We start from the raw sequence: 19,400 nt of genomic DNA, 5'->3' as shown, positions 1-19,400 counted from the left end.
CATTGCTGTCAAATGTCCTGACCCTGCTACAGGACAATGGTGAAGGAGTGGTCTTGGCAGTCCCGGACCAGCAGGTACTGGCAGATGCCACTGAAGGTGAAGTACTTGTTGTCAAAGCTCTTGAAGTGGGATTGGCCAGTGACCAGACATTCGCCTACAGGGTCACGGATAAAAGGGGCTGAGGTGGAACGTACATACAAGCAGAGAGTCTGCCCGCCAGAGCTCCAGGGGCTTGCTCTGCACCAGTTCTACCCAGGGGCTTGGCGCCTGTCCTACCCCTCCAACCACATGGTGCCCGAGCTGGAGCACCATGTCCAGTTTACAAATGGGGAAATAGGGGACGTGGCTTGTTCAAAGTCTCCCCGAGTCAGTGGCGCATCTTGGACTAGAACCCACACCTCCTGGGCCCCGTGTGCAGAAGCTGCTCCTGCCAGGTTCTGTGTTCCCACTGGGATCAGGGCCAAGCACAGGTAACAGTTGCAGAGTTCTCAGCCATGGAGGGACCTGTCGGACTGACTGCCTTCTCTGAGCTAAGGGCTGGCTGACACAACCCCGTCCTCCACCCCTCCACCCCTCTGCAGAGAGCTCTTTGATAAAGCCTAGGGGCAAGTGGGCAGAAAGGACAACCCAGGGGCAGGTGGCACGGGAGGTGTGAAGCCAGGAAACTCGGAGTCTCAGTGGGAGAGAGTGGACTCCATCAGCATGCCCCCTCTGCCGATAGGCGGCTCCCAGACCTCCTCACAGGCAAGCCTATGCTGTGACCTCAGCTGGGCCAATGGGGGCCCTGGAGGCCATCTGCCCATGATCTCACCACCGCCTGGGCACTGCTGAGTTCTGCAAGGCCAGCGCCATGCCATGCTGTGGTGGGACGAGAGGGGGGCGGGGGGGGGGGGGGGGGGCAGGCAGGACTCCTCTTTTTCATACCCTGCAACTCAGAGCACTGAACTCCTCCCTCCCTCCCTGCTCCCCCCCACCCATCATCCTCCCCATCTCCAGCCCAGACTCTGCACCTCTGGCTTGGTGCACCTCAGACCAGAGATAGCACATTGGGAAAGTGTCCCTGCACATCAAGGTCCTTGCAACGCCTCCAGAGATTCCCCAGCAGCCCTCCCCCAGCTCAGGGCAACCCCATCCCCAGGGCCACAATGGACTCATTGACGCTGAGCCAGGCATCCAGGGCACTTTCCCACCTCCCCTTGTGTGTTTCCTCTCCCTGTTCTCATCGCTGCCTTCTACATTATAGGAAAAGGAACAGACACACAGCCCATGGGGACCGTGGCAACCCACGGGGACCACAGCAGCTCCACGCAGACCACGGCAGACACATGGGGACCATGGAAAGCCAAGGGGACCACAGCAGCTCCATGTAGACCATGGCAGCTCCATCAGAGGAAGCGGCTAGTGTTTCAAGTGGACAGCTTCCCAAATTATGGAAACTGTGCTGTTCCCACATAAAACAAGTTTTCAAGGAAGACTTCAAAGATAAACCAAGAGAAGAGTGTCAACGTGGGTAACTGAAGTAACTGGCTCAGGTCCAGAAATGGGTGGAAGATGACCATACAATTAACACTGATGCCGTGTCTACTGAAGTTGGGACCCCACAGTTTGGAATTTTCTACTTCATGTCAACTGCTTGGCCTCAGTAATCTTTGGATTTCATGGATGGTTAAAGCAACGTGCGAAGATGCGCTGGCTAAGAGAGCTTACTTACCCTGCCATCATTCATGAAAGAAATGTAGAAGGCAAAGGAGATGATATTATGGAAAGAATGAATCATCACTGGGGCCAAGTCATAGATATACCAATATGACCCAGAAAGCCAGGTCTAATCAAGACAGTGGCTTCCATGAGGATCTGCTGGACAAGTTACAATCAAGGCAAAGAGGCCAGCTCAGAAAGTGATGGCTACTAATTTGGGGGATTCCAAATCTTGATAGATTGTTCTCGAAGGACACGGAATGACCATAGGGGCTTACTGCAAAGAAATTTTAAGAAAATTTCAAACTGAATTGGTGGGGGAAAGGCCACTAAAATTATGCCAAGGAATTTATTTTCTAGTCGCAGCACCCTGCTCATCCTCCGAGGAGAGCAGCAGGGCTGTCCTGCTGGAGTGTGGTTGGGAAACCTCATGCCATTCACCCGATTACTTGAACGGACTGTTGGTCTTGGTGTAAAGTAAATGATGCAGATCCTCCACCCCACCCCACACACACCCCCCACCGCTAAAAGGCTAGAGAGATGGAGACACTACCTTCGCAAGTACATGTTCACAGAGAAAAGAAACAATAGCTTCATGTTTGGGTACTTTTGTTTAATAAAGCTGGCGATGGGTTGGTAGCAATATTTTTTGACTTACTCTCATGGGAAAATGTCTGTTCTTAGAAGCAGAAAATAAATCAAATAAAATGGCTCATTTACAGAACATTACTACTGTTCTGTAAACACCAGGTCATTGCTGTCAAATGTCCTGACCCTGCTACAGGAAAATGGGTGGGGCTTCTTCCCCCAGCCTTTCTGTTTTCTCAGGAGCACTCTTATCTGAGCAAGAAGTTGAGCCCCTCTAACCTTATCTTTGACAATGCCCGGGAGAAGAGGGGTCAGGGAGAAAGCGTGCAAAGATCCGGAAGCGAGACCGCCAGGCCTGGGATGTAAGCCACCAATCTGAGCTCCCACTCGGACTCCCACCGATTGGCATCTCCATAAATCAGAAGCCTAGAGATCACATGGCACTTCTTATCTCTGTGGTACACTCACACTGGGGACAGCACTGCGGGCACAGGAAACCTGGGGTCCTGGGTGGCTGAGCTGTAGAGTAGGACGGAGCTAATCTCAGAACTGGGGTGTGAGCCCGCTCGACAGGCCACGTGGCAAAGCCAACAGGCTCTCGGCCTAGAGAGAACCCCCCACAGCGCCAGCCCTCACCCCGCAGGCAGCAAACGGACACGGAGATTGGTGGGCGCACAGAAAGCAGAAGCAAACACAGCGTGGGAGAGGCAGCCGTCTCCACAGATCCAGCCCCGCGGCAAGAAGAATCTCCCTCTTCTCTGGTGGAGGCACACAATCACTTTCGTTGCAGTCAGTGGGTCAAGTCATCATCTTCCACTCTTCCACTTCGAGCTCTTAGCACAGCAGCGCAGGCTTCCCCCCAAGGTAACAGGTGAGTGAAGCCACCACGGACCCTCCGTGCATTTCTCAGGTCTCTGCAGCCACCCTCTCCTTGCTGGGCTCATCCTCATTCCCCATGTGAAATGAAGGCAGAGAAGTTAAAGCACTCGTCCAAGGTCCCCAAGCGGTCACCCGAGATTTGAACCTGCGGAGCCCTCCCTGCAGTACAACAGTCAGGCTCTTGGCTGCTAACTAAAAGGTCAGTGGTCCAAGCCCACCAGTGGTTCCCGTGACAGGGAGACCTGGTGACCGGATTTCATCAAAAAACCCACAGCCCAGGAAACCCTGTGGGGCAGCAGTTCTCAGAGTCCAAGTGGAGGGAGGGCGGCTGCTAACAACAAGCTCGAAGGCCTCGTGCAGCCTCATGGCCAGACTGCCTAGGGCCGTGCCTGGCGCCATCCTGTCCCAGGTGCTGGTGCACATGGGGCACACAAGGAACAGAGCACAATGCAGCTGCATGGAGAGGCTGTCGAGGAGACGTGCTGCCCGGGCCTGAAGGGAGTCTGAGCCCCAATCTAGGCCAGGGCAAACTAGAGGTACTTCCCATCACCCTGGGGAGTCAGAACCCCCCGGGAACCCCGGGCACCTGGGAACACAGGTGCAGGTGGGAGAGGCATCCGCCCTGGTTTACTACCCCCAGCCCCTGTTGACCAATGATTATCGTCCAAACAGAGGGAGCTTGGATTCCACAGTTGAGTCACAGGACCCGAGACTGGAACTTACAGCAGCAGTCAGGCGCAGCTCTCCCCCTTCCCTCCAGGTAGGGCGACTGGCCACACACACCTTCAAGTGCCAGCTCCATCTTACATTCCTGCTCCCCCTGCCCAGCTGGGCCCCATCCCCACTCCACCAGCTCTCCGCCAGCCTCTGCCCCCCTTGCTCAAGTGCCCGGGTCTCCATCCTCCTCAGACTCTGCTCAACCCAATAGCCCCCTCTGTGCTCTGCAAAGAGGGTACAGCTAACATGCTCTGCACCCCGACTGTGTGTCAGCCCACCACAGCCTCCCGGCTGCCACGTGACGGGGCTAGTGCTGCCAGCCCTATTTACAGAATAGGAACCTGAGGTTTGGAATGAAGGAGCACCTTGCCAAAAGCACGCAACTGGGAGAGTGGGATTACTACCCACAGCCCCCGTCCTTTGCCTCCTGGATATGCTGATAGGATTGGGGTCGAATGGAAAGTTCTCGGTTCCCATCTTCCCAGCGCCAGACAAATCCTTCCCAGACCCTTCCACGCCCCAGCCCCAGCCCCAGGCCATCCAGCTGACTCCCCCTCACAGTGACCCTCTGAGACAGGAGGACTACCCCCGCAGGGTTTCGGGGGCACACACTCGCAGATTCCCGAAGGGAACTCCAACACAGGAAATGCTCTCTGCGGAAGCTGCTGCATTGTGTTGGCAATCTGTTAGACAGCACTGGAGAACCAGCCCATTCCCTCCTTGTTCCATGGAATCAAAACCCAGATCTAGGTTCCTCAGACCCAAGGTCAGCTCCTCCAGGGGCCTGCACAGAACCCCTGGATAGCTCTATGCTTCCCTGGAAGAGCCAAGCATACCCACTTCCAGAAACTTCCCGCCCACTCTTGCCACCTGAAGTGCTACCTGCAGTCTCCCCCTGGTGGCCCTGCCTCTCACCTGAGGCAAGGTGCAGAAAGTGCATGTGCGCTTGCCGGAGTGGAAACTGGCTGCGAGGCTACCGTCAACTCCACTCCAGAATCAAAGGAAAGTGGCTCAGAGCCAAGGCTTTGACAAGATATCGAGGGCTGAGTGGTTTCACTGGCGAAACAGCAGGCCACTCAGCAAACCACAGAGTTGAAGCCAATTACCTTCCCATCAGGCCATCCAGAAAATACCCTGTGAACTCAGTGAGGCTGCCTTGAACACACAGGGCCTCTCCTGAGCTCAGGAAGGGACGGCAACGACTCTCCAGTGAAGGAGTGGATCGGGGCCTAGGAAGGAGAGGGAAAGCGCATGGGCAGAGGCAGGAAGCCTGTAGTTCTGAGTTCGAGTCCAGACTCCACCTCTTAGCAGCTATGTCACTTCCAACAAGTGACTTAGCGCCGCGGGGCCTTTTTCCTCTGTGTGAAGTGAGAACGAAGAGCGCCTGCCTCAGAGCACCAGGTCCAGCATGCGGTAATAGCTTGCTGTTTACCACCGAGGGGGAAAGGCACCAGGCGGAGAGCTGGGCTCACTGGGGACGGAGAATGAGCAAGGAGGCAGTGCAGCAGGCCAGAGCTGGCACCGCCCAGATGGAAATGGAAGGGCTGAAGTTTCAAGACAGCTTTTCCTAAGCACCTTCCCCAGGGCAGGCACGGAGGCGGTGGGAGGGGAGTGTGCAAGCTGTTTGGTGATCTCCTTTTCTTCACACTTGGGGCAGGCTAGGGTCTTCGTCTCACACACTTCAAAACACGCCCCTTAAAGCTTCCCTTGGGGCTCGGGCCCTTCTTCACTGCCATTTTGCACCGTGGGTGAGTGAGTCCCTTTGCTCAGTCTGCCGTGACCTGACAGCCTGGCTGCTCAGCCACCCTGCATCCTTTGAACAACGAGGCGCCGAGGAAAGAGCAAAGCCCGAGCCCAGGTGCACGCACCCCTTTCCTCTGCTGCCAGCCCCCCTCCTCTAGGCCAGGACCCAGTTAGCACAGCTGGTGTCTGAAACCAGAGCTGTGGTCACGTGGTTGCAGCCACACTGTGCAAAGGGGGCCTTCTGCCACACCCCCACCTTGATGTGTGGCCTCCCCATCATCCAGCCAGGTGGAGGGGTGGTTGGGGGAGAAGAGATGGAAGGAGCCGGAAGCCGCTTACCTGGACACTCTTCGTTGCTGCACACCCACAGGCTATTTCGGCAAATGCTGTTAGGGAGAGAAGTGATGTCACTGGTCATTCTGCAAAGTTCATGTTGCCACAGCCACAACAAGCCTGGCTCATGGTGAGCCCACACATGACCGAGTAAAACGGTCCCTCAGTGTCATCTTGGCTGTCATCTCTCTGGGAGCAGGCCGCCAAGCGTTTCTTCCGTGGCACCATGAAGTGAGTTTGAACCACCAACCTTTAGATCAACCCTCGAGGGTAAAAACACTGGGGCCACCTGGAAGGCTAAAAACTGGGGATGTGGTTGGGTTTGGAGTTCACAAAAGAGACCACAGCTTCTGAGGAAGGGGCCTGAAAAGAGAGAGTAGCTGATGCCGGAGGGCTGGCTAGGAGGCTAGCAGGGCAACGCAGGACAAGGTTTTGGCCACAAAGGAATCTTGGAGAGACTGCCGAGGGGAAGAAGCCCTAACTGAGAAGCACTGGAAGGAAGGGTACCTGGAAAACACTATGTCCCTGAAAAAAATCTACTGGGCCTTCAGCCCCCAGCGGCTCATTGAAGGGGAAGTATGTACGGTGCTAAAGCCTGCTCAGCAGAGAAGGGGCCTGGAGATGAAACGGAGAGTTATTTCCTGGGGCACGTGGGCACAGGCAGCCTGGCCACAGCAGGCATCCGCAGGGACTGCTTGAGAAGAGGACCTGAGCCTAGCAGTGACAGGGTCACAGGCTCCTCCCCAGTCCCCCTGAGTATACCCCACAAGGCCCTGCTGCTCCCTAAAACACAACAAGCTGCCCTCAAGCAGGCTCTGACTCATGGCAGCCCCTCAAGAAGATGGATGGACACAAAGGCTGCAACAATGGGCTTGGGCCGAGGAGCAACTATGAGGATGGTGCAGGACTGGGCACCGGGTTGCTATGGGTAGGAACCGGCCCAATGGCACCTAACGACAACATGGCGCCCCCGGTGTGCTAGTGTAGCTCCATCGGGTGTGCAACAGCCGGTTGTTTGGAAACAGATCACAAGGGTTTTCCCCCAAGGCACTTCTGGGTGGAGTTGAACCTCGGCAACTGAGCACATTAACTGCTGTCGCACCAAGGGACTCGCTGCTGCTGCTGTCGTTGTTATGGTTGTTGATAAATGCCACCAAGTGAATGCCGACTCATGGCAATTCCACATGCACCAGAATCAGACCCTGTGGTTCTAGGGGCAGAGTTTTGGGAAGTAGATTGCCAACCCTTCATTCCTAGCGTGTCCTTGCCAGGAAGCCTCAGTGCAACTTGCATCAGAGGAGCGCACAGGCCTCCGCTGACGGAGGCTTAGTGCCTGTGTGAGAGAGGCATTCCCTGGGAATCAAACCCAGGTCTTGCAGATGGACAGCCTGAACCACTAGTGCCCCTCTAGGGATTCCATGTTGTTCGGTGCCATAGATTCAATTCCAACTGGTAGCAACCCCAGATGACAAAGTAGAACTGCCCCCATAGAGTTTTCTTGGTCATATCTTTACAGAAATAGACAGTCTGGTCTTTTTCCCTCGGAGATGGTTGGTGCATTAGAATCACCAACCTTCAGTTACACACTCAAAAGAACTCCCGCCGAGTCAATTCTGACTCATAGCAATCCTGTAAGACAAGGTACAATTATTCCTGTGGGTTTCTGAGACTGTAACTGTACGGGGACAGAAAGCCTTATCTTTTTCCCACAGAGCCGTCAGTGGGTTCGAGCTACTGGCCTTGTGGTTTGCAGCCCAACATGTAATCCGCTGCACCACCAGGGCTCCCTCAGTTACAGCAGCCCTTAATCACTGTGCCGCCACCACCTAATGAAAGAGCTCAAGGAGAGAAGGAAGCGGGTGCTGCCTGGTGACTGCTGTATCGGCCCTCTTGGGCAGGAAAAACATCATGTTTTACAGCAAAATGTAAGGGAGAGCTAGAGCTGATTTGCACATAAAATGCTTCCCTTCTAGACCCCGCCCATCCTCCTGGTGTACTGGTAAGATAAGCCATGCTCTTTATTACAACCTTCAAGTCCTTAGGCAACCAAATACCTCAAGTCTACTCTTCCTGGGCCCAGCCCAGGCCCTGTCCCATCAGGGACTGCCTCTACTACCCTAGCCACTGGCCTGCCCTCCCAGTCTCCATTACCAGGTGTTGCAGTCCTGTGAAAGAGAGGAGCCAGGAGGGTAGCGCTTCCCAGAATGCACACAGGAACACTCGGCTGGCTCCACACATCGATCTTCATCAAGTAGCTGCCCATCTGGGTTCAAGGACACCAAAGCAGAGGTCTTAACATTGTCCTCTTGTCACTACTCACTTCACAAGTATATAATCCACACAGGTGGCCAGCTGCTTCCAGGAAACTCACCAAGAAGTTCTGGGATGTTTACTTTTCACATGAATTAATATAAGCGAGAGGTTATTCACGCTAAAAACATTCAGAAAAGGGCTGAGTTTAGGGTCATCCACAGGGGAACACTTAATTCTGGTTAGGCTTGAGTTTTCTTCCTGTGTTCCCAGGAAATCAGAGGGGATTAGCAATCTCCATTATGCAAATGAAGAGATGGGCAAGGGAGTTCTGTGGAAGGCTTTCCAGTAGGGAAGTCATGAGTCCAAACACACAGGATGATTGAACAAGGAGTTTTCACAAAGCACATAAAGTCTCTCTTAAGAAAGACTCTAGTGCAAAGCTCTCTTTCAGCCGAGTTCCCTGGGCAAATCCAGGAAAGCTTTGTAAATTCTCTCTCCCACACTGGTTCCCTGCCACCTAACTGGGGAAAAAATAAAATAAAAACCTTGTAGCTCAGACTGGGCCACGTGCTGCCCAGACAAAGTCACCGTTGGAACCCAGACCATTCTTCCAGTTCCCCAGACAGAAGGGCTCTCATGGATACAGTACAGCAGGAAAACATAAATTCAAAACAGATACCAGCTCAATCCTGATCAGTTTATACGAAGACTTGGGGGGGGGGGGAATAAATAGAAGGCCTCTGATTTTAGCAGAGGGGCACAAACACAAGTGGCCTTCATCTCGCCTCCCAAAGCCAAGGGCACTGGCAAGGTCCTGGCTCCGTAAATAAAGTGGTACGTTTATTACCAGGGCAGCTGCAGCCGTCAACACACTGCTCCTGACACACTCCATTGATGTGCAGGCTCTGGCAGGTTCTGGTGCAAGGGGACACACACTCCGTATACTCCATGCCAGCGGGGCAGGCCGGTCCTAAAATGGAAAACCAAAGTCACTTCCCCCCACTGGTTCTCCTCCATTGCAGAATCTGATAAACCACACTCATATGCTGAGCCTCTAGGCCCACTTTGTGTACTGTACGGGCTGTCTCCACCCCAGGAACCAACACACAGTCTTTGAGGCCCCCTCACTGCCCAGCCACTCCTAATCTGAAGGCCACCTTCCCTCTTATGAGGTCCTGGCTGGGACACACCCATGTCGCCTAGGACCACCCCTCCTTCCTAGGTCATCTGTCCCCCGTTAACAATGTGACATTGCCTTGTTCTAAAACCCAAATCTCCTTCATGGTGAAAGAAAACCCCTCATGTTGAAGAAAGACAGTTAGCAATGGTGTCCTCCATGAAACCCATCCTCAGAAGGATGCTCTCCCCCTGAAACTGACCCTAACCCAATGGCCTACCTTGCAGGGGCAAACTCTGTTCATGCCCACTTTCTCTGCATAAGGACCATTCATGCTGCATTTGTTTCTACTCTGCTGCAAGAATACCTGCAGGATCCAACCACCTAAATGTCGACATAGTCTCTTCCACTGGACCCATCTCTTCAAGACCAAGGACTGGGACTCCTCTTTTCTCTTTACTTCATGGCCAGCTGGTACTCTAGCGGCCTCAAAGGCCAGGTCATACCAAAGCTCTCTTCGGGGGCTTCATGACACCAAACAATTGCCCCTAAGCATCTTCACCTTCAAGAGACATCAACTATGTCCTCAACCCAACCTTAAAAACAAAAACTTCCCGATCCACCTTTCTTTTGTTGTTTTCCATACAGAGGAGAAACCAACTGCTAATATTCACCTTTCTAATACTCCCAAGGCAAAGCTGAAAAGCATTATCAGCGGTTTGCTGCGAATGGAAAAACATGTGTGCAGTGTAAATATTTTGCCTGCTCCCTTGCCTCTGTCGGTCTGTGTTTTTCTGCGTGATTATTCCAAACGGGTTGTCCATCTGCAGGCTCTTCATCGGTGAAAGGCTTTGGGTGAGAGCTCTCTCAGGTGTCCAGAGGCCCGACTTAATCACAGTAATTTGGGGATGGTGACATTCATTAGGGACCCAAGGAGATTAGAAGGGTCCAAAAAGCACCTCCCGAGAGCCCGGAAGTGGCGGGGGGGGGGGGGGGGGGGTAGAATGTGTTCAGCCTGGAGGCCAAAGGGCTGATTTAATAAAAGAGAAGAACTTAATAAACGCTTTCCGGCCTCTGAACGACCGTCCCCCGGAAGGCTGAGCCAACTCCCTGGGCCTCTCGATTCAGACAGCAGGCCGGGAAGACGTCAACTGGAACTGCAAGTGCCGAGATTCGGGTCCGAAGTAGGGAACGTTTTGCGAGGCAGGAAAGAGGTTCCTTTCGTGACAGAGGTCAAAGGGAACTTGATGGGGTGACGTGCCGCGAGAGCAGAGCCGGACAAAGGCCCCGGGGAAGGCCATTCAACCGTGGCCACTCCCTGTCTTTGGGGGAGCGGTCACTGTCAAGGGCCAGCTCTGACCCCACCAGGGGGCAGAGGGCAGGCTCCTTCCAGGCCCCGGACTCCAGGAGCATGACAACTCTGCAGGGCCCTGCTGAAGCCCGGGGGATGTGGCAGAGGCAAGCAATGCTGGCACAGCCGTGCCGCTTCCGGAGGGGCCCCTGCTCTGCGCGCCAGGAGGCGAGCGGCGGGCGGGGAGCTGACTTACGGCAGGTGCTGTGCTCAGTCCAGCCGTACAGCACGACGCCCTCCCGTGCGCAGGCGCGGGCGTACTCCTGGAGCACGGCGCACGCGCAGTCTCTGCCCTGGGAGCACGCGCACCGACTGCTCTCGCACAGGGCGACGAAGGGCTCGGGGTCCACCGAGGGGTGGCAGCGGGCGAACACCGAGGCGCTCTTCAGGAGCTGGCATCGCTCCCACAGGCCCTGCGGAACAAGATGGCCTCGTCAGCCAGGGGGCCCCCCTGCCCACTTCGCCCCTGAGCTCGTGGCAGCGGGGGATGGCCGAAGTCCTCCAGGATAACAAAGCAGACGTATGTATGCATGTATGCTCCGGACACCAACGGGGTCGTCACTGCCCTCCCAGCGCGTGGCACGGTCCCTGGCACCCAGTAGGTGCTCCTACACATGAGTTACGTTAATCAAGCCATCCATCAAAGGAAAGACCCCGGAGTCGTGCTCTGTGAAGTGGACGAAACTAAGGTTACATCCTGCACTCGGGCTGGAATGCAGCTTCTTGGGCCCCGAACTGCTTGGCAGGCGGTGCCCGATGAAAGGTGAGAGGGAGTACCAGCAACCACAAAAGCTCGGCATGGCGTTGCTCAGCCGTCATGTTTGGTTTCAGAGCCCAGCAATACTGCCCCCCAACAGTTAGGCATTACATAGTCCCCTCCCCTGCCTGACCTTGATCTTCTCACTGTGGGCGAGAGACCAGGCTTTAATGGACTCCAGGGTTTTGTCCCTAGAGATTGAAATTCAGTAAATTGGGGGTACGGGTTCAGCAGTACGTTTTGTTTGTTTTTGTTTGGGGGGTGGGGGCTCACGTTCCAGATGATTCCTGTCTTCGCCCAGTTCCCATCAGCAAAACCATGCTACGGTTCTAAGTATCCCAGAGATCCCAGGTTTTATCCGTGTGTTGATAACCCTCAAGCTAAGAACCAAAGGCAGGCTTGCAATCAATGACGTTTCTTACTCCTGCGAACTCCTGAGCATAAATATCGCTGTGTGTTGTTGTGTATTGTATTTATAACTATCTCTAAATTCTGGTTTCATGATTCACAATCAACATCCCCCCCTCTCCCCCACAGGTTTAGCATCTCAAGTTTGGATGCATCTGATAACCAACAACACGTTAGTATCTTAATAAGTGACTTTATTTTTGTTGTTGAGAATATACACAGCAAAACCTACACCAAGCCAACCGTTTCTGTATGGAAGATTCAGCGGCATGCGTGATAGTCTTTGTTTTGAGCCCTGCCAACTTTTCCCACACTCCTTTGCTGTGTGTTGTTCCTCTGCCATTAACGTGAACTTCCTCCTCCATGAGTTTCGTGATCACATCAGAATTGAGTTGGCAGCGCTTTCTCTCTTACTTAGCGGTAGGAGAAGGATGATAAACCATAGAATCAACAACGTCTTAGATCTGACACAACACAGTATTACCCATAGGAATACAGGGAGCGGGGGCAGGGGCAGTTTTGCACCTTTTTTGCATGCGTATGCATGCTTTCCTGGGAACCAGCAATGAATGAAAAGACAACTTGCAGCTTCAAAGAAAGAAATAAAAGAATCTCTACATGGAAAATCAAATCGGTGTTCCTAGGGGGAGAATAAAAAGAGGAAAGAAATGACCAGTTTTGAGACAAGAAACCCGGTGTGCTCAAACTGGACCAAGAGCCCTCAGAGCAGTCCCAAAACCAGGTTCATAATCCATGGCACTGTGGAAAGTACCCAAAAAAACCCAAACCATACCCCCACCGTTGAGTCCATCTGGATTCATAGTGACCCTACCTATAGGGTTTCCAAAGCTGGAAATCTTTCTGGGAACAGAAAGCCTCGAATTTCTCCCTTGGAACAGCTGGTAGATTTGAACGCCCTTCAAGCAGATAGCAGCCCAGTCCCTAACCCACAGCGTCATAGAGGAATAAACATTCAACCTGGTGTTCATCACCCACAAGAAACACCCGGCGCCACCACAAAACCCTGTCCTGCCTACAGTGCCACTATGCTACACTGGGCCCTCGAATCTACATCAGACCAGGCAAGCAGTGCAAAATGTCAGAGCTGCTTCCAGACAACAACAAACCTGAGTAGGCCTGGGCGGTGGCCTCAACAGATTGGACTTGGACCTGGCCGGTTCCTTCCCCACTTTCAAAGGCAGCGGTGGGCCAGGGCTGTGGAGCTGCAACACTGCTGCAGGCCAGTTTGTGGGTGAGGATGGTTAGCAGCATCGCCCCCACCCCCACGCCACTCCGGGAGCCACTGCTGCTCCTGGTACTCCCTCTGTGATCCACCCTCGGAATTATCTCTGGCCAGATGGGAGACTCCACACCCATGGGGACTTCCTGGATGCTAAAAGCATAGGCTTAACCCCAGTGCAGTCACTTCCTGGTGAGAGGGACTTGGGCAAACCCTCTCACCTCTCTGGACAAGGGCACCCTCACACTGAGTGGAAACAAAGATCTGGACACCATCTCCCGCACACACACACCACACAGCCGGCAGGCATCGGTGCAGACAACTGCAAGCAGTTCTGTGCCTGCTTAGGCCCCACATGATTTCATTGCTCCTTCCTCTCGCCACCATTGGCATTTCGCACCGGAGGAAACCAAAAAAGTTTCCCGAAGGCAGTGACCAGGCAGTGACAGAGCTAGGCAGACCTAGCTTGACTCGGCCTTGTTGCAACTCTCACCCCACGAGCTGTGTGACCTTGACCTGTGACCTCAGCGAATGGAGGACAATAATAGTTCCTATATGATAGCAAGGATCGAAGGAGATATTGCACGTACATGGTTTGGCACAGTGCCTGGTGACCCCTTCACGTCATCACCATTGGTGTCCTGGCCACCAGAGCAGTCCCCTCTACCTTCCCTCCTGCCATTAAGCTCATCTTCCTGAGTGGTGAGCAGAGCACCAGCAGAACACCAGGACACATTTGTCCCTTCTCCCCTGTCTCCAGCTGCCTGGACCACACATCTCCCGGTCTCTGTGGGCAGAAGGGCCGCTGTGGTGAAGCTGTTACTTGGAAGGTGCACACTCCCCCAGAAGAGGGGAGCCTCTGCCATGTAATGAGTCCGACCGGCTCCATTCTCGCGGGCAATGTGGAGATTAAGTGGGGGAGGCTGAGGCCTGTGGCTGTCAGTCTCCATTCTCCCACCCCCCTGCCTCATCCGTAATGCCACTCAGGAAGTGAGGTCCCAATCTTCAAAGGGCAGCTGAGGGTGTCTCAAGAGAGGACCACATGCCCAGGCTCTGGCCTCACTTTCCCCCCACCCACCACTTTGAACTAGAGGAAAACTCAAAAAGGCAACTCCCCTGGGGTGAGGTGGGGTGGGGAGAGGAAGGAGGGCCTAGGGATCACTGTCAACCCCTGGGCTTAGAGCAGTCCCCCTGCCACAGGGCAACTCCTGTTGGGACAGGATCCAGGCCCCTAGCACATCTTACCTGACAGGACCCAGGATCAGGCAGGAAAAAGAAGAGACCCCAGGAGTGTAGCCACCACCACCACCACCACCCTTTTCAAAGAGCTGGTGGGCAGAGCCAGCACGGCCCATCTCCAGCTGGCCCCAGTCAACTCCCCCCGCCCCTACTCAAAGGAAACTGGGAGCAGCACTGCAACCCATCTCCTGGGAGGTTCCTGGAGAAATTAAATGGTTTACAGAAAGCCTCAGCAAGAAGGGTGTTTTCTGCTTATTTGCCTGCAGGATGGGAGTAGACTCTGAAAAACAGTCACCGCCCTCTGAGATCTCCTTTGGCCTCCAGCGTGTACCTGGGATCTAGCAAGGGTCCTTATCAGAAACAAAAGCAAAGGCCTGGCATCCTGTCACCCGAGTCTCCCTGTCTTCCCGCACCTTGACTCCACCTCCCAGAGTGACCACAGGCTGACAGCCAGGCAGGCCATCTGGACATTCCCAGCACCTGGAGCAGATCTGCCCGCCCCTGGCTGTCTCAACCCAGTGCCTTCCAGTCCGGCCATCTCACAGATCCACAACAGGCGGCCAGGCCGGGCCAGACCCTGAAGCCAGACAGTTCCGCACAGTTTAAGAGAGTGTCTACCTATTGTGCTCTCGGACTCAGCAAAAACATTGGCTGAACAAGAGTTGACTGAGTTGAGGATCGGCTAGGTCCCGCCAGTGTGTGCAAGTGAATTTGAAATGTAAAGCTAAGTCCCCACCCTATTTACAGGACAATGCCCAAGCTCATTGGGAAGACAGGGGAGGCCCTTCCTGATCTGACTCCAGCCGACCTCTCTAGTTCCACTCCCCTTTTCACACTTTACTGCTGGTCCCTGCAACACATCCTCCTGATTTATTCAACAAATATTTCTTGCATACCTACTATGCACAAGGCACACGGAATACAACAGCAAGTAGCTTGGCCTCAATCTTCATAAAGCCTCTTTCTCTTCCCATCCCCTCTGCCCTCCACATTGTCCCCTCTTTCTGCCCAGCTTTTCTTTCCAGGAAAGCTTTTCTGACCAGTTCCCCTACTCCCACCCCACTGGGTTAGATGCTTCCATTATCCATTGCTCTAGATGCTTCTCTCACGTTCCTGTTTTCCCAAGAACGAAGCTATGTTCCCAAGGCACACAGAGCAGCAGTAAGAAGTGCTGGGGCACAGAAAGAGTAAGTCATGCTCTTGGGTTCTTAGGGAGCTTTCCTTCGACCTGGGCCAGGTGTTCCCCGAGGGGAATACTCGCTCCCTGTTTAAGACTGGCTTCCCAGAGGTGGCCAATCAGAGTTGCAAGACACCTGCAGCCAAGATGCCAGGAAAGAGTTCCCAGGACAGCAGCAAAGTCTGAACAACGGATAAAACTGGGGCCGCAAGGCAGGAGTGTGGCTGAACCAGTCAGTGCCCACAGCATGACTTCAGGCAGGAGGAGAAACAGTCATTTCCACTGAGACTCCAGCTCAGCACTGCCACAGGCCTCCCGGGACAGACCCACTGCTGTCTGGAACGTGGTTCTAATGTGTTAGGGGCTAAGCTTCTCTTAACAGATGGTTTAAGACCTGGGCAAAGTCTCCTTGAATAAATCTCCATTTTCCACCTGTGTCAGATCTCCGGGTCCTTCCATAGGTTACTCCCTGCTTAGGAACTCGTGGTCATCCTCTCTAATTCCCCCCAGTTCACTTCTCCAAGGAGCAATTGATTTGATGAACAGGATTTTGTTGCTTCATCTAAGCCATGCATAACTTAAGAATGTGTCCCATGTGCCCTCTTTTCCTGTGGGAGTTGGACTTAGTCATGAGTCCGTGCAAATGCCAGCAGGAGATAAGCCTGTTCCTCCCCTCAGTCGTGAAAGGATGGAAACGGACAGCCTGCCCAGGCCACAAGATCCTCCACAAACCCTCTCTCTGCCCATACCCCTGCTTTTAGGAAATACTGGTGCTAAGGCTCACACTTCCTATCCCTCCACGGTTCATTCCCCCGCCCCCCTGCCCTAAATTAAACAACAGCCTGCTCAGTAGACTCCTGGCAGCCCGTGTGTGTCTGAGAAGAACAGTGCTCCGTGGGTTTGCCTGGCTGATTTCTCACAAGCAGATCGCTGGGCCTTTCTTTCAAGGTGCTTCCAGAAGGACTTGAACCCCAACCTTGCAGTCAGTCGTTAAGCACTTAACGATTTGCACCACTGAAAGAGCCTACTCTCCCAGTTTCCCCAACTGGCCCCTCAAAGGCTTGGAGTCATCTTCCAAGAAAACCCGTGTCCTCCCAGAAAGGCTGGGTGTGAACAGCCTCCCCGATTTGGATGCCGAGGCCTGGGGAGAAAAAGGAGCTGAGGAGGGCACTGGTTCTCAGAGTGGGGTCCAAGGACCCCTTTCAAGAGTCTGCGAGGCCCAAGCGACTTGGCTTCGACGATGAAAACCGTGGGCGCGAGAACTCAAGGCAGCTGCCCTTCCCAGTTCTCAAACACTTCCTGCCCGGAACAGGGCGCAGCCTGACCGCTTCCCTGTCACGGATTTTCGTGGGAGTGCGTGTGTTTCCCTTTTCTGCCAGGTGTAGGCCCTCTCCAAGTTCTGGCTTTCTCAGGTTTCACTGTGCTGGCTGTGCTCTCAGGCTTGCCCTCATGTTGGGGCCAGGGGAGAGGCAGGTCCAGACACTGCGCGATGCACGGAATGCAGAGCAGGTGAGAGCCCGGCTGTCACCCAGACACCAAAGAGACTCGCAAAACTATCCCCCAACGCCCGTCTTCTAACTAAATTCTTGTCTGGAATATGGTTGGTTGGTTTGTTTTCATTTTAAAACTATTGTTTGTGTCAACACATAATGGGCTTATTTTTTTAATATATTTTTATAAACATTTATAATTTTTTTTTAAGTTTGCAATATGACCAGCATCGGTAGGTGTAGTTCACATAAACAAAAACCGCTTCAGGGCCCTCAGTTATGAACACGAGTATAAAGAGACCCTGAGAAACACTGTTCTAAGAAAGAGGTGACAGCCCAGCCATCTGTCACCAAATGACAAATTGCATGGTCTTCAACCCCCTCGATGCACCCCACCCCTCCACCAGTTAGATTAGAAGACTGTGCACCTGTGGATGTCACACAGGTTTGGGAGCAATGGCGGAGCCAGAGTCCAACCACTGCCACTTTCGAACTGCAAACTTGAGAAAGCAAGCTCACCTCCGTGAGTCTGTTTTCTTTCCTCTAACAGACTGGAAGATGTCCCACAGCACCTAGCCTGTCCTTTCTGAGTCATGCGGCTGCTGGCATTGCTGCTGTCAATCACCCTGTCTCCTGGCAACCCCTGGCACCATGGAAACCCAGTCCATCCTGTGCCACTCCCGTGACTGGTCTTAGACCAGACCACTGTAACCCATAGAGTTTTCATTCACTGGTTTTCAGAACCAGAAGCCTCAGTTTCCGCCTGTCGCAGGGGTAGTTAGAATCAAGACGGCACAGTTCAGCCTCCCTTGCAACTAGCTGTCACCGGGCGAAGCCTTGCCCGGCAGACAGCTTATGTTCACCCTCCAGGAAGTGTCCAGAGGAGGGAGTTTCTCATTCCCTTGTTGTGACGACGGACCGGAGCCTGAGCAGCCACCTTAGCCCATGAGGCGGAAGCCCCGTGCTGAGGACGAGAGAGGTTCTCTGCTGTCCTCGATCCTGGCCTGTCCCGAACTTCCTGCCCCTGTGCTCCTTCACATGACAGAGAAATCAACCTCTCTATTGTGGAGCTACTCTTACTTGTCACTCCCGGCCCAAGTTGCTCCTAACACAGGTAGTAATGTTTACCTTAGATGGTTTCTGCAAAATTAAATTAGATTTCTCTGGGAAGGCGATCAATTGGATCTAATCATTCTCTGTTGCCTGCCGTCAATGTTAGACAGCTAGAAGCAGGCTCGCCTCAGCGCTCAGCTAAACTGCTTTGGCAGCGACACAAAGCCAGGGTCGGCTAATGTGCCCACTTCCAGCATCTCCCTGGCTCCACTGCCTGGCATTAGCCCATCTGTCTTTCCTCAGCTCCGGTTTGGGTGCCAGAAGCAGGCGAAGGAGCTCCAGCTCAGCTCCATCAATCCATGACCTCACCCTGCCAGGGCGGGCAGGCAGACCCAATCATGGCCCATCTTAATCGCATCTTCAGTTCATTACAAAAGACCAGTCCTCCTCTCCAGAGATGAAGGCTAGGTTGAGGTGGGGCGGGAGCGAAAAGGAGCACTTCTCCCCAGGGCAGCAGGGGGAGGAGGAGAGAAAGTAGTCAGTAGCAAGAGATCTGAAACTTAGCTTTTATTGTGTTTGTTCCCAAAGCGCTGACAAAGGAGAAGGGAGGGAGGCATTCCTAGGACTGAAGGGAACAAAGAAAGGAGAGGCTAATCCATAAAGTGCGAGATTGTTCGGCCAGGCCCTGCTCTTTCCAGCTCTGGGGTGGATGCCCTGGAGGAGGGGTGGAGGCGCCTGGAGCCTGAATTGGATGGAAGTGGTGGGTTCAAGAATTTAACTCAGAAAAAAAAGAATTTTTTTTTAAGAACTTAACTTGTGTCAGGGGGTAGTTTCTCATTCCTCCGAGGGTGAGGCTGACTGGGGAAAGGTTAGTGATTCGATGTGTAACTAACTCCTAGCTGGCCTGGGATTCCCACTCACATTCCCAAATCTGGCCCACAAAGCCCCCCAGGAAGATGATCGATAGATTTCCATCAAGTCAGCGGTGTCTCCAGAGTCGATCGATCCTCTCTTTCAGATAACTGAGGTACTGCCCTGCTAAGACACAGGATAACTGAATATGTCATGGAAATCCCCGGAGCCAGCAATGGATGGCTAAAGAGCCCCCCAAGACCTCTCCCACCCTTTCCTCAGTGCTCCTGCAAGGCATCTGAGCGAGTCTCTCAGGCACCAGGGCCAGGGTCGGCTGGCTGGAAGGACAAAATCAACCGTACCCTGGTTCTCGGTTTGAGGTCTTCCCCGACTCAGAGTAGAAAATATCTCAATCTGAACCACTCCACCCATCCTACTCCCCACCCACCCCCACCCCAATAAGGAACGACCTTCTGTGTTAAGAGCTAAGTCCTCTGAGCTCCCA

At 53.7% G+C, this 19,400-nt stretch overlaps 1 protein-coding gene across 1 annotated transcript in view; it reads right to left on the bottom strand.

The window, feature by feature from the left end:
• VWF (von Willebrand factor) overlaps positions 1-19,400 on the bottom strand; it is a 175,320-nt gene that overhangs the window by 117,599 nt on the left and 38,321 nt on the right. Inside the window, exons 7-11 of the mRNA XM_045296004.1 lie at positions 10,876-11,092; positions 9,059-9,181; positions 8,110-8,221; positions 5,965-6,011; positions 36-154 (exon numbers count right to left, since the gene is read on the bottom strand). Of these exons, the coding sequence (XP_045151939.1) occupies positions 36-154; positions 5,965-6,011; positions 8,110-8,221; positions 9,059-9,181; positions 10,876-11,092 (618 nt within the window). The remainder of the gene's footprint in view (positions 1-35; positions 155-5,964; positions 6,012-8,109; positions 8,222-9,058; positions 9,182-10,875; positions 11,093-19,400) is intronic.

The sequence above is a fragment of the Echinops telfairi genome, unplaced genomic scaffold, assembly GCF_000313985.2.
Source record: "Echinops telfairi isolate 266 unplaced genomic scaffold, ASM31398v2 ScPeMD7_7356;HRSCAF=8355, whole genome shotgun sequence".
Lineage (NCBI taxonomy): Eukaryota > Metazoa > Chordata > Mammalia > Afrosoricida > Tenrecidae > Echinops > Echinops telfairi.
The sequence above is the reverse complement of the archived record's forward strand: the minus strand, read 5'-3'. Positions and strand labels throughout refer to the sequence as shown.